This window comes from Geotrypetes seraphini, chromosome 5 (genome assembly GCF_902459505.1).
Source record: "Geotrypetes seraphini chromosome 5, aGeoSer1.1, whole genome shotgun sequence".
In the NCBI taxonomy this organism is placed as follows: Eukaryota; Metazoa; Chordata; class Amphibia; order Gymnophiona; family Dermophiidae; genus Geotrypetes; species Geotrypetes seraphini.
In genome coordinates this window covers 262,169,202-262,182,109 of record NC_047088.1, presented here as the reverse complement: position 1 = coordinate 262,182,109, position 12,908 = coordinate 262,169,202, and the positions used below count along the sequence as shown (strand labels likewise).

At 45.2% G+C, this 12,908-nt stretch overlaps 1 protein-coding gene across 2 annotated transcripts in view; it reads right to left on the bottom strand.

The window, feature by feature from the left end:
* Positions 1–3,737: 3,737 nt before the first annotated feature.
* LOC117360755 (intermediate filament protein ON3-like) overlaps positions 3,738–12,908 on the bottom strand; it is a 31,656-nt gene continuing 22,485 nt past the window's right edge. The window contains exons 7-9 of one of the 2 annotated variants that reach the window (XM_033945062.1): positions 12,479–12,699; positions 7,874–7,923; positions 3,738–4,203 (exon numbers count right to left, since the gene is read on the bottom strand). In XM_033945062.1, the coding sequence (XP_033800953.1) occupies positions 4,043–4,203; positions 7,874–7,923; positions 12,479–12,699 (432 nt within the window). In that variant the 3' untranslated portion in view covers positions 3,738–4,042. Of the gene's footprint in view, positions 4,245–7,873; positions 7,924–12,478; positions 12,700–12,908 lie in introns of both variants that reach the window. The other variant, XM_033945063.1, reaches the window with a different exon arrangement.

The window sequence follows — 12,908 nt, the reverse complement described above, 5'->3', positions numbered from 1 at the left end:
GGGCATAACACAGAAAGAAATCCGTTGTGTACAACCTTTGTAAAATACTGCCGTTAAACTAATTTACCGTGCAAAAATATATGATCACGTCACCCCCCCCTTATTCGTAAAGCACACTGATTACCTATTACTCATCGTCTTTCCTATAAAATACTCCTAGCAACCAGCCTTCATTGACAAACTCCTGATCCCATATACTTCAAACCACTAATCAAAACCTGCTCCCCATTCCATCAATACATGAACTATTCTATGATACAAGTGGCAAATCTATTTTCTCGGTTACTGCCCCCTCTGTGTGGAATGCCCTCCCATTGGATTTCTGTCTAGAAAACTCAAGTCTAAACTCAAGATTTTACTTTTTAAAGATGCCTATAATCTCTAATCTCATCTCTTTCACATAATTTTCTCTTAGTCCATTGAAGTGTTTTGGAAAAAACGCTTCTTTTGAAGCCAGCCCTACCATAATGTATCTCCCCCCTCCTTCCAATCTTGATGTATTTATTAACTTACCCATTTTTTCCTCCCCCTCGTTTCGTGTATGTCAGTCCATTCATGTTCCCTTTTCATTTTTTAATCTTTACTTTTAGCTTTAGATATGTTATATCTTTAATTTTAATATTTCTTTCAAATTTTATTTTATTGCAAACCGTTTGATAAACGGTATACTAAAAATAAAGAAACTTGAACATGTGAGGGAAGAAGAGAGTGCCCACATATGGCCAATGGTAAATAGAGTCAGGGAGCTGGGAAATAATGGTAATGGGAGAAGTAATCAGGGGTGGAGAGACTGGATGAGGCAGAGAAAGGATATGATAGGTTAGGAACTGTTTTTGCTCTATCCAATGAGTGGACAGGCAGGAGGGACCAATAAAGATATGAACTAACTAAATATTGTGTGCCTACCTTGCTGATTTTTGTGCAGGTTGGACACCCTTTTTGGCCAAAAAGCAAATAAACTAAATTGCATTACTTTACCCAAAGTCTCTGCAGAATCTCTCTATTGTGGGCAGCACTTTTCTCACAGTCAATAGATGGCCCCTGCTCTGAAGAGCTTACAATCTAATTAGGACAGACAAGACATCTCAGGGCTTGGGAGGCATCTGATGGTGAGTGGGAGTTAAGAGTCTGGAGTTGGTAGTGGAGGAGAAGGGTGCAGATAAGAGGGACATAACTTTCAGGTCATGGCTGCCAAGTCACTAATCCTCTCCCCCAGCATGATCCTCCCTCCTGATCTTCTCCTCCCCCATTCCCAGGACTCCGAATACCTCTCCCCCTCCAAATCTAGCAACCCCCTTCTATTGCTTGTCCCACCCACCTAGACCCCATAAGAACCCCCAGGACTTATCCCGCGGACCGTACTGGTGGTCTAGTGAGAGGGGGCAGGAACAGTCCTCTTCCACTCGCACGTTGTCTGACTCTGAATGCAAAATGATGCTTGCTGATCACTGGCAGTGGTCTTATAGTATATAAAGGAAGTGGAGTCGAAGGCCACTGGCTTTCTCCACAAGGGGCGTGGGAGGAATTTGGAGATTAGGTCGATCTAGGGAACTGCTGCTTATGCAATGTACTGTACCACCAAGAAGGGAAACCAGGAAGTCTCTGCTGCCTCACCAAGATGCTGAGGACAAAGGAGACCGATAGTGAAACCTTTCAGTCCAAATCCCTGCTACTGTGCTTAGGGCTACCAGACGTCCGAGAAAACCCGGACATGTCCTCTTTTTTAGAGGACTGTCCAGACGAATTTCCAAAACCCGGCAGTTTGCCTGGGTTTTGGAAGGCCCCGAACTTGTGGCCACATCTGGAGGGCTTCCGAGCATGAGTAGATGTGATGCTATGTCACCCGCATGCGTGTGACATCATCGTGTCGCATCTGTGCATCTCGGGGAAGAAGAGACGAGGTTGGTAAGAGGGTGGGGCTGGGGGTGGAATAGGGCAAGGCAACGTGTCCTCTCTTTTTCATTCTGAAATCTGGTAAACCTAACTGTTCTCTGGTAACTTGAAGAGCTCTTAAGAGTTAGTTCACACTTTTTCAGTGGTAGAATTATTTAGGGATGATAAGTCGTCCGTTGTCCAGTGTAAAGTCCCCATTTATTAAGCTACATTAATATGATTTAATGCACATGAAGTAACACAAGCTCCATTGTTCCCTACGGGGCCTGATTACTAACTGTGCACGCAAGATCCAGAGTGGAAATGTCCTATAATGATCGATGAGTTCAGTTTGTTCTTAAAAATCCATCAAAAACTCAATGACTCGACCTGTACATGTTTCGGCCAAAATGGCCTGCGTCAGGAGTCTGGGTTTCAAGTTGTGCCATGCATCTCCTGGCTCTAGGTATTGACTTCTGAGAGAAGGATGGACCCGTGAGAAGAGGTCAATACCTAGAGCCAGGAGATGCATGGCACAACTTGAAACCCAGACTCCTGATGCAGGCCATTTCGGCTGAAACATGTACAGGTCAAGTCATTGAGTTTTTGATGGATTTTTTTTTTTTTTTTAATAATTCTTTATTCATTTTCAAACTTACAATAAGTGTGAAATATATTCAAACACATTAACAATAAATACATCACTTAATAATTATCATTGGTACAGACCATAAACTCTTATCACCCCCCCTTCCCACCCCCTCCTACTATAGAATCAAATATATTAAAGACTATGTAATAGTAAAATTAACCCCCCCCCTCTCCCCCTCACTATTGAACTTGTAAATTTAAGGGAAACAATGTCATCTAATCAGTACAATATTTTGTTAATGGCTCCCACACATCTTGAAATTTCCTGAAACATCTCCACTGTATTGCAATAAATCTCTCCATTTTATAAACATGACATAAAGAATGCCACCAAAAATTATAATTTAATCTACTCCAATCCTTCCAATTAAACGTAATTTGTTGAATGGCAACACCAGTCATTATAAGTAATAATTTATTATTGTTCATAGAAATCTGACTTTTTGTTCTCATTGCCATGAGTTTTTGATGGATTTTTAATAACTGAACTCATCGATCATTATAGGACATTTCCACTCTGTATCTTGCGTCCTTGAGTTTTGTGGATTTGGTTCTCTTGTTCTTTGCTCTACTAACTGTGCACACCATTTATATTAAGGCAACTTAGTAAATGAGGCTGTGAATTGATAAAGGCAAAGGAGAGTGACGGGACCGGCTTCAGGCCTATTGCTGCCTGTCTTGTCTACTGGAAACTCTGGGGGGTGCTGTTTTCGCTGCAAACATTCTGTTTGAGTAAACTTGAGTTTTGCTTTGGATGAAGCTTTGTACGAGTGCCAACCAAATATCAGAGAACTGATGCCTCTTTGGGCTGCAGAAGGAGAGCCCTGTATATAAAAAAAAAAGAATGCACTCCAAAGAACAAGGAAATAAAACCCCACGGTAAAAATGCAACAGAAAGTGGGGAGGGAACATGCAATAGCTGGGACTCAAGCAATCCAAACAAATAATCATCTGACAACACAACGGATTAGGAAACTTTGCTCATCGTGATTGATCCCATGCCCCGTGTGGTGGAGCTGTGGCAGGCAGAGGAGGGACAACCCACACTTCCCACTCAAGCTAACGCAAAGCAGGATGTGGAGGAACCACATGAGGAGAAAAGTTTCCGAATCCATTGTGTTTTCAGACGATTATTTGTTGTTACCCGAGTATCATCTATCGGAGGTTCATCCGTACCCCTGAAGCAGGCTTTTAAAGCTGAAACACAGACTGTGTCGGATTGCAAGATAGATTGGTTTTAATAAACTATTTCAAGACAACATAGAATGTTTGTAATTCATACAGGTTGGTTGTATTAAATAAACTTGACTATATTTGTGCAGTTCCTTCCCCACGTCTTCGCTGTTGTATAAAAAATAATGCACCATCAAGCAGGATATCTGTATAGATACATGAAACATGGTGATCTTGTTCTGACACATCTTCAATCATCAGAGGATAATTAAATATGTACAGTGATGACACGGAGGTGGGCAATGCACCCCGGAGACTTCTTTGCTCCTGTTCTGCCCTGCCCGGACTACTTTTCGAAGAAATGGCTTGCTTCCGAGAGCCTCATGCCGTCCATCGTCTCAATAGTTTTGATCAGGACCGGTTTCTTCGAGATGGTCGGCTTCGTCGATGCAGAATTCACAGCTGTGGATGTGGTGCGAGGCTCCAAGTCATAGTGCATGAGTCCCGCTGCATAAGGAAGCCAGGGATTGGTTTGTGTTTTTAAAAATCTAATCAAGAAATTAGAAATGTTTTGGTTTTAGGGAGAAAATGTTGATTGGTTTGGAGTGATTGGGACGGGAGGGGTCAGCTCCAGGTCTCTTAGCAGCATAGGTACATTTTAATATTGGGTGGTATTGGTTACCACACTGGCGGAGTGATTCGTCCTAATTCTAGGCCCAAGGTGGTCCCTGGTGCTGCTTAGGCCTTGAGCTGACTCTGGTTCGCTACAGGACAAGGAGGGGTTGGGCTTCCATGCAAATCAGTCTGGATAGCGGAATCACACAATCAGGATAGGTTGCACAGAAGGGCAGAGGAGTATAAGAAGCTTCTGCTCCTGTGTTTTATTTCAGGGTTGTAGTTATATTACTGCAGACTAAGGCCCATTAATCCCAAAAACCAATAAAACACTAATGCTAAGAGAAAGCCAAGGGAAAAGGTAAGAGGCAGCTGACTGAGGCACCCACTGCCCACTAAGTCCAAGGTTGGATGCAGAGAGAAATCCTCAGCAAAACTGTGTCAATGTCAGGAGAGGGCGGATGGTGCCAGACCTCTCCGCGCCCTTCCTTTCCCACCCCTTTAAATCTTTGCCAGTGTGAGCAACTTTTCCAGCCTGCTGTTGGCGCTGGCCTGGCTCTCCTCTGAAATCACGTCTGGGTTGCGGGTCCAGGCAGTGATGTCAGAGGGAAAGCCAACGCTGGTGCGAGCAGCAGGCTGGAGAAGATTTAAAGAGGAACCGGGAGGGTGGGGGTGGGGGGAAGCAGGGCAGGATTAATTCGTTAAGGGCCCCTAGGCACCCAAGTGCCCCTCCCCACCCCACCATGCGCCCAGGCGGAAATAGGAAGCTGCATCAGAGGGAAGCTTTGGGCAAGCAGCACCGCTTCCAAAATTACAGTTCCCGTTGCCTTTCTTACCCGCGTTGCTTGCTTGTCTTACTTTCCGTCGATTGGGGGGGAGGCGCGTTACTGATCGGGGGGAGGCCCGCGTTGCCGATCGATGCTGGAGAGGCCCATCGCCGTTTGGAAAAAACAATGTTGATGCCCTCCTTCATCGGATCCCCCTGACCATTTCGGGCCCTAGGCTCATGCCTACTTGGCCTATTGGTTAATCCTGCCCTGGGGGGAAGGGAGGGCGCAGGGGGCTCCATCACCATAGATGCCTGTACCCTCCTCCACCCTTGTTATGCCACTGGTCAGTGTAGAGTGTTTTTTGGGATTAGGGGTTGTTGTTTTTTTACATTAAAATACTGTGCAAAGTCTTAATGTAAACCACCTCAAGCCCTCTTTTGTAGGGATGATGCGGTTTATAAAACGAAAGATTAGATTAGATGCCAAAGGCACCTGACAAGCATGCAGCCACTGCTACAGATTTCAGGCTCACAGATAGTCCTCCATATAGAAACATAGAAATAGACGGCAGATAAGGGCCACGTCCCATCTAGTCTGCCCACCCCAATGACCCTCCCCTACTTTTCTCTGTGAATAGATCCCACGTGTCTATCCCATTTGGCCTTAAAAATAGAAACCTAGAAATAGACGGCAGATAAGGGCCACGGCCCATCCAGTCTGCCCGCCCCAATGACCCTCCCCTACCTTTCTCTGTGAATAGATCCCACGTGTCTATCCCATTTGGCCTTAAAAATAGAAACATAGAAATAGACGGCAGATAAGGGCCACGGCCCATCTAGTCTGCCCACCCCAATGACCCTCCCCTACCTTTCTCTGTGAATAGATCCCACGTGTCTATCCCATTTGGCCTTAAAAATAGAAACATAGAAATAGATGGCAGATAAGGGCCACGGCCCATCTAGTCTGCCCACCCCAATGACCCTCCCCTACCTTTCTCTGTGAATAGATCCCACGTGTCTGTCCCATTTGGCCTTAAAATCAGGCACGCTGCTGGCCTCAATAACCTGAAGTGGAAGACTATTCCAGCGATCAACCACCCTTTCAGTGAAAAAGAATTTCCTGGTGTCCCCGTGTAGTTTCCCGCCCCTGATTTTCCACGGATGCCCCCTTGTTGCCGCGGGACCCTTGAAAAAGAAGATATCTTCTTCCACCTCGATGCGGCCCGTGAGATACTTGAATGTCTCGATCATGTCACCCCTCTCTCTGCGTTCCTCGAGTGAGTACAGCTGCAATTTATCCAGCCTTTCCTCGTACGGGAGTTCCTTGAGTCCCGTGACCATCCGGGTGGCCATTCTCTGGCCTAATTCCCATCTGGATTAGGCCTTTGTGGTTGTGGTGTGTTAATCAGGACCTATAGTGTAAGTTTCACCAAGATGAGTAAGAGCTACAAAGTGGACAGTACACCTCAAGCTTGGCTGGGTTTGCTCAGTTGATTTCAGACTCATTGGTATACATCTTTGGACAAGTCGATAACTGACAACCACAGCAGGGTTTCTCAAACCAGTCCTCAGGTCACACCCAGCCATTCAAGTTTTCAGGATATCCACAATGAACATACATGGGATGCATTTCCAAGCATTACCTCCATGGGGTGCAAATTTATCTCATGCATATTCATTGTGGGCATTCTGAAAACCTGAATGGCTGTGTATGGCCTGAGGGCTGGATTGAGAAACCCTGATCTAGGTAAAAGCAGTTAGCGTAGCAGAGTTTAAAAAAACTGGATAATTTCCTAAAAGAGGAGTCCGTAAGCCATTCTTAACATGGACTTGGGAAAATCCACTGCATGTTTCTAGGATAAGCAGCATAAAATCTATTTTACTCTTTTAGGATCTTGCCATGTACTTATGACCTGGGTTGGCCACTGTTGGAAACAGGATTCTGGGCTTGATGGACCTTCAGTCTGTTCCAGTATGGCAATTCTTATATCCTTATCTGAGCCAAGTAAAGGACAATCAAACTATTGTGACATCACTGCTGAGGTTGGCTCTTAGGCATTGGTGGAATGAGGCATTATGACATCACAATCTCAGCTCTGGAATGTTGCTACTCTTTGGGTTTCTGCCAGGTACTTGGGAGCTGGGTTGGCCAGGCTTGATGGACCTTCAGTCTGTCCCAGTATGGCAATTCTTATATCCTTATCTGAGCCAAGTATAGGACAATCAAGCCATTGTGACATCACTGCTGAGATTGGCTCTTAAGTATTGGTGGAATGAGGCATTATGACATCACAATCTCAGCTCTGGAATGTTGCTACTCTTTGGGTTTCTGCCAGGTACTTGGGAGCTGGGTTGGCCAGGCTTGATGGACCTTCAGTCTGTCCCAGTATGGATCCCCAAGGACTGACCTGAGAAGCCCTGCTCGAGATGCATTGCGCTGAGCTCTGGCTCTCTAACAGCATCTATGGGACGTCAAGATTCCATTCTCGAATGCTAGATGTGCACAATACACAGCGATAGTGGTCTGCTCAGGCCCCGCCCCTGCTCCCACACTCCCTGTATATAAGGGCAAAGCCAGCTGAGCTCACCTGGCACTTCCACACACAAGTCTACACATGCGTGTGTAACTGCTGGTATTCTGTAAATTTAAGCATACAAATGGTGGTTATGTGTAGGCCCCATGTTTTAGAATATGGAGCTTATGTGCATCTCAAGTGTAGGTCCTGTGCAAGTATTTCTACAGAGGATAAGTTAAGAACTGCCCAGACCCAGGCAGGGGACAGATAAACTCACCCAGATTGTTGATAGCACTGAGCTGTAGATTAGGAATCTGGAAGCACATCCTAGGAGAGAACAGAGAAGGACGTAAGGAGAGAAATACTAGAATGGAGAGGGCTCCCACAATAGCTACAGTGTTTTCCTTTACAGGATGTGTTTTATTTCAGGAACATAACATAAGCCATGCCTCCACTGGGTCAGACCCGAGGTCCATCGTGCCCAGCAGTCCGCTCACGCGGCGGCCCAACAGGTCCAGGACCTGTGCAGTAATCCTCTATCTATACCCCTCTATCCCCTTTTCCAGCAGGAAATTGTCCAATTCTTTCTTGAATCCCAGTACCGTACTCTGCCCTATTACGCCCTCTGGAAGCGCATTCCAGGTGTCCACCACACGTTGGGCAAAGAAGAACTTCCTAGCATTTGTTTTGAATCTGTCCCCTTTCAACTTTTCCGAATGCCCTCTTGCTCTTTTATGTTTTGAAAGTTTGAAAAATCTGTCCCTCTCTACTCTCTCTATGCCCTTCATGATCTTGTAGGTCTCTATCATGTCTCCTCTGAGTCTCCGCTTTTCCAGGGAGAAGAGCCCCAATCTCCCCAATCTTTCAGCGTATGAAAGGTTTTCCATGCCCTTAATCATTCGTGTCGCTCTCCTCTGGACCCTCTCAAGTATTGCCATATCCTTCTTAAGGTACAGTGACCAATACTGAACACAGTACTCCAGGTGCAGGCGCACCATTGCCCGATACAACGGCAGGATGACTTCTTTTGTTCTGGTCGTAATACCCTTCTTAATAATACCCAACATTTTGTTTACCTTCTTCATGGCTGCTACGCATTGTGCCGTTGGCTTCATTGTAGTGTCCACCAGCACACCCAAATCTCTTTCAAGGTTACTTCCCTCTAATACTAATCCCCCCATTTGGTAGCTGAACATCGGGTTCTTTCTCCCTTGCATTTCCCTACATTGAAGTCCATCTGCCATTTTTTTCGCCCACTCCTCCAGTTTGTTTAGGTCCCTTTGTAGGTCCTCACACTCTTTCACATTTCTAACCCTTCTACAGAGTTTAGTGTCATCCGCAAATTTGATAACTTCACACTTCATCCCCATTTCCAGGTCATTTATAAATACATTGAACAGCAGCGGAAGAAGCTGTGTACATTATTTCACAAGTGTGCCCTTAATTGTTAAGGGCCTCATTTGCTCAGTGACCTTCAGCACTGGAAGAGAAAGGGATTGAGGGGTACAGATAGGAGTAGAGGTAGGTTATAGGGATAGGATTAGAGAATTAGAGGCAGTTACAAAATCAGTCAGGGACACTGTTCAGGCAATTAGGCCTGATGGACCGCTGGGCAAGATGGACCTCTGGTCTACCTCAGCGGAGGCAACTTCTTATGTTCTTATTTTCCTTTGGGAAAATCTGGTAACCCTTTGGTTAGACCCGCTGTTTCTCCATCACTACTTGGACTGATAATTTATATCCAGGGTCTTCAGAGTGCAGCTTTTCCTGGCCCCATCTCAGAGATTTATTTTCTTGCCCATGCACAATGAACTACCAGTACTTGGCTAAAAGCTTTAGGCCTCAGGGAGAACCTGCAAGCTCCATAGAAACATAGAAATAGACGGCAGATAAGGGCCACGGCCCATCAAGTCTGCCCACTCCAATGACCCTCCCTATCTATCTTTGTGGATAGATCCCACATGTCTGTCCCATCTGGCCTTAAAATCAGGCACGCTGCTGGCCTCAATCACCTGAAGTGGAAGACTATTCCAGCGATCAACCACCCTTTCAGTGAAGAAGAACTTCCTAGTGTCCCCATTCAGTTTCCCGCCCCTGATTTTCCACTGATGTCCCCTTGTTGCCGCGGGACCCTTGAAAAAGAAGATATCCTCTTCCACCTCGATGCGGCCCGTGAGATACTTGAATGTCTCGATCATATCTCCCCTCTCTCTATGTTCCTCGAGTGAGTAGAGCTGCAAATTCCCCAACCGCTCCTCGTACTGGAGCTCCCTGAGTCCCGAGACCATCCTGGTGGCCATTCTCTGGACCGATTCCAGTCTCAGTACATCCTTGCGGTAATGTGGCTTCCAAAATTGCACACAGTACTCCAGGTGCGGTCTCACCATGGATCTATACAGTGGCATAATGACTTCAGGTTTACGGCTGACGAAACTCCTGCGTATGCAACCTATGATTTGCCTTGCTTTGGATGAAGCTTGCTCCACTTGCTCCGTCCTCATCTGCACAAGGCTCGAACACTTTAAAATCATAAGTATCTGAGGCTTGTGCAGTTAAGGCAGAGCTTTCAGGAATAGGACAGGGACAAATTTGTCCCTTTGTCATTCTCTATCAATACTGCTAACGGACGTTTTCAAATACAAATCTTCCCCTGTTTTTGATTTAACCACATAACAAGAAGAGAAGAACTAAAACATATATGCACACATTAATAATTTATTAATCAACCTTACTCTTTTCACAACTATTATAAATATATTGAATCTAGCACCCTCTGACTTATAACAAACACCTGTTTCAACAGACAACCCAGGCAAATGCCCCGAAAACCTGGATAATCAGTTCCACATTGTCCAGTGTTTTATTTGCCAAACTGGTGCTTCATGGATTAAACGCCTGCTTTCGTGATAAGATCTTGTTCTCTCTTGAACAACAACTGACAAAATGTTCGTCCAGCCCAACACGATCTTGCGTTTCGCCACAGAGCCTCTTCAGGTTTCAAATGTGGAACTGATTATCCAGGTTTTCGGGACAACCGGGGCATTTGCCTGGGTTGTCTGTTGAAACAGGTGTTTGTTATAAGTCAGAGGGTGCTAGAGAGCAAACAGAACGCTGGGCATCATCAAGAAGGGCATCACAACCAGGACAAAGGAAGTCATCATGCCGCTGTATCGTGCAATGGTGCGCCCGCACCTGGAGTACTGTATCCAGTACTGGTCGCTGTACCTCAAGAAAGACATGGCAGTACTCGAAGGAGTCCAGAGAAGAGCGACTAAGCTGATAAGAGGTATGGAAAACTTTACATACGCCGACAGGTTGAAAATGCTGGGGCTGTTCTCCCTGGAGAAGAGGAGACTTAGAGGAGACATGATAGAAACCTTCAAGATCCTGAAGGGCCTAGAGAAAGTGGATAAGGACAGATTCTTCGAACTGCGAGGAACCACGAGCACAAGGGGTCACTCGGAGAAATCGAAAGGGGACAGGTTTAGAACCAATGCTAGGAAGTTCCTTTTTACTCAGAGGGTGGTGGACACATGGAACGCGCTTCCGGAGGTTGTAGTGGGCGAGAGCACAGTAAAAGGGTTTAAGGAAGGTTTGGATAGGTACCTAAAGGATAAAGGGATTGAGGGGTACAGATAGCAGCAGAGGTAGGTTATAGAAGTAGAGGTAGTTTATAAAGGTCAAGAATTCACTTCACAGGTCAAGGACCTGGTGGGCCGCCGCGGGAGCGGGCCACTGGGCGAGATGGACCTCCAGTCTGACCCAGTGGAGATATAACTTCTTATGTTCTTATTTATGAAAAAAGTAAGGTTGATTAATAAATTATTAATGTTGTTGCATATATGTATTAGTTCTTCTCTTCTTCTAAATGTATATTAAGTCATTCTCTACGTATATCTTGCACCCGTTATGCGAAGTTCACAGAAGTGCGCTCCAAGGCGTCCCACTGCTCTGTTGGCTAGTCTGTGCGGCCCCTCCCACATCTAAATGGTCTGAATGTGGACATTTGTGCGGTCAAAAATAGTGAAAAAGTTAGGTGTCCTAAGGTTGGACTTCCTGAAGGCCACAAAGTCCACACAGGTCATTAAAAAAAAAAAAAAAAAAAAAAAATTTTGGACATCTAGTGGTTTCAAAAATGAATGTTTCCCCACCCTGCTTTTTGGACGTCTTGCGGGAAACATCCAAAGTCAGACTTAGACGTTTTATCACTTAAATACTATTTTGTAAATAAACAGTTGGCTCAGAACCCCAATTCGGGCCTGGACTATTTAAGTGCCAGTGGAAAGTGGCAGTTCTTTTGCCAATGGTCTTCTACTGGTACTTGGTCCCAACCTGGATCTACCAAACAAAATTATTTTAAATAAAGCATCCCTCCTAGGTCTGGTCCAGGCAAGAAGGGATTACAATTGTGCATGAAATGGGAATCATGGATGTTGTAGGCCCTTTGGCGCTGCTGTTTTAAGTTGTAACATATTGCTTAGGCCTCTCTAAACTAAAACTTAACCTTATATACCGGGTCTTCAACCAAAAGAAGCTCGACGTGGTTAACAATAAATTAAAAAAAAAAAAAATAAAGTAAACTGAAATACAAGAGTTAGTTTTCAAAATGTTTAGCGAATAAAAAAGTTTAGAAGTTTACGGAAGACTTGGAAGGAACTGGGACATCTCGAAACTAGGGGAAGTTCATTTCATAATTGGGGAAATTTAAATGCCAGAGAGTTGCTAAAATTCTTAACTCCTTGAATTCCTTTCCTAGAAGGAAGAGAAAGTTCAAATCGATGAATGCCTCTCGCATAGGAAAATCTATAAACATTCCATAGCGGAGGAACAAGAGGAGCAAAGATACCATATCAAATCTTTAAAACCAGCAGCTTGGCTTTACCTGTTCTCCTCTCCCTCTAGCAGCTTCCTGTAGGTGGCGATCTCGATGTCCAGGGCCAGTTTGGTGTTCATGAGCTCCTGGTAGTCTCGCACCTTGTGGGCCATGTCCTGCTTCGCTCTCTTCAAAGCCTCCTCCAACTCCTGGATGTTTTTCTTGGCATTTTCGACGGCCTGCTCACCTTGCTCTTCCGCTAGAGCAATGGCGTTCTCCAGATTGGCACGCTAGCGGAAACAGAAGGGGGTTACAAAAAGATTATTTCTTCATTTGGCTTCGATTAGGTGATTTCCAAGAGCACAACGGGTCAGTGCTAAATCTGGAGAAGAGATGAGAGAGCGAAAAGCAGAAGTGACAGTCAGAGACAGGGAGAGTGCCAGAAAGGCAACCATAGGACTGAGAAGCCAGTAGAGCTAGGGTTACCAGATTTTACTTT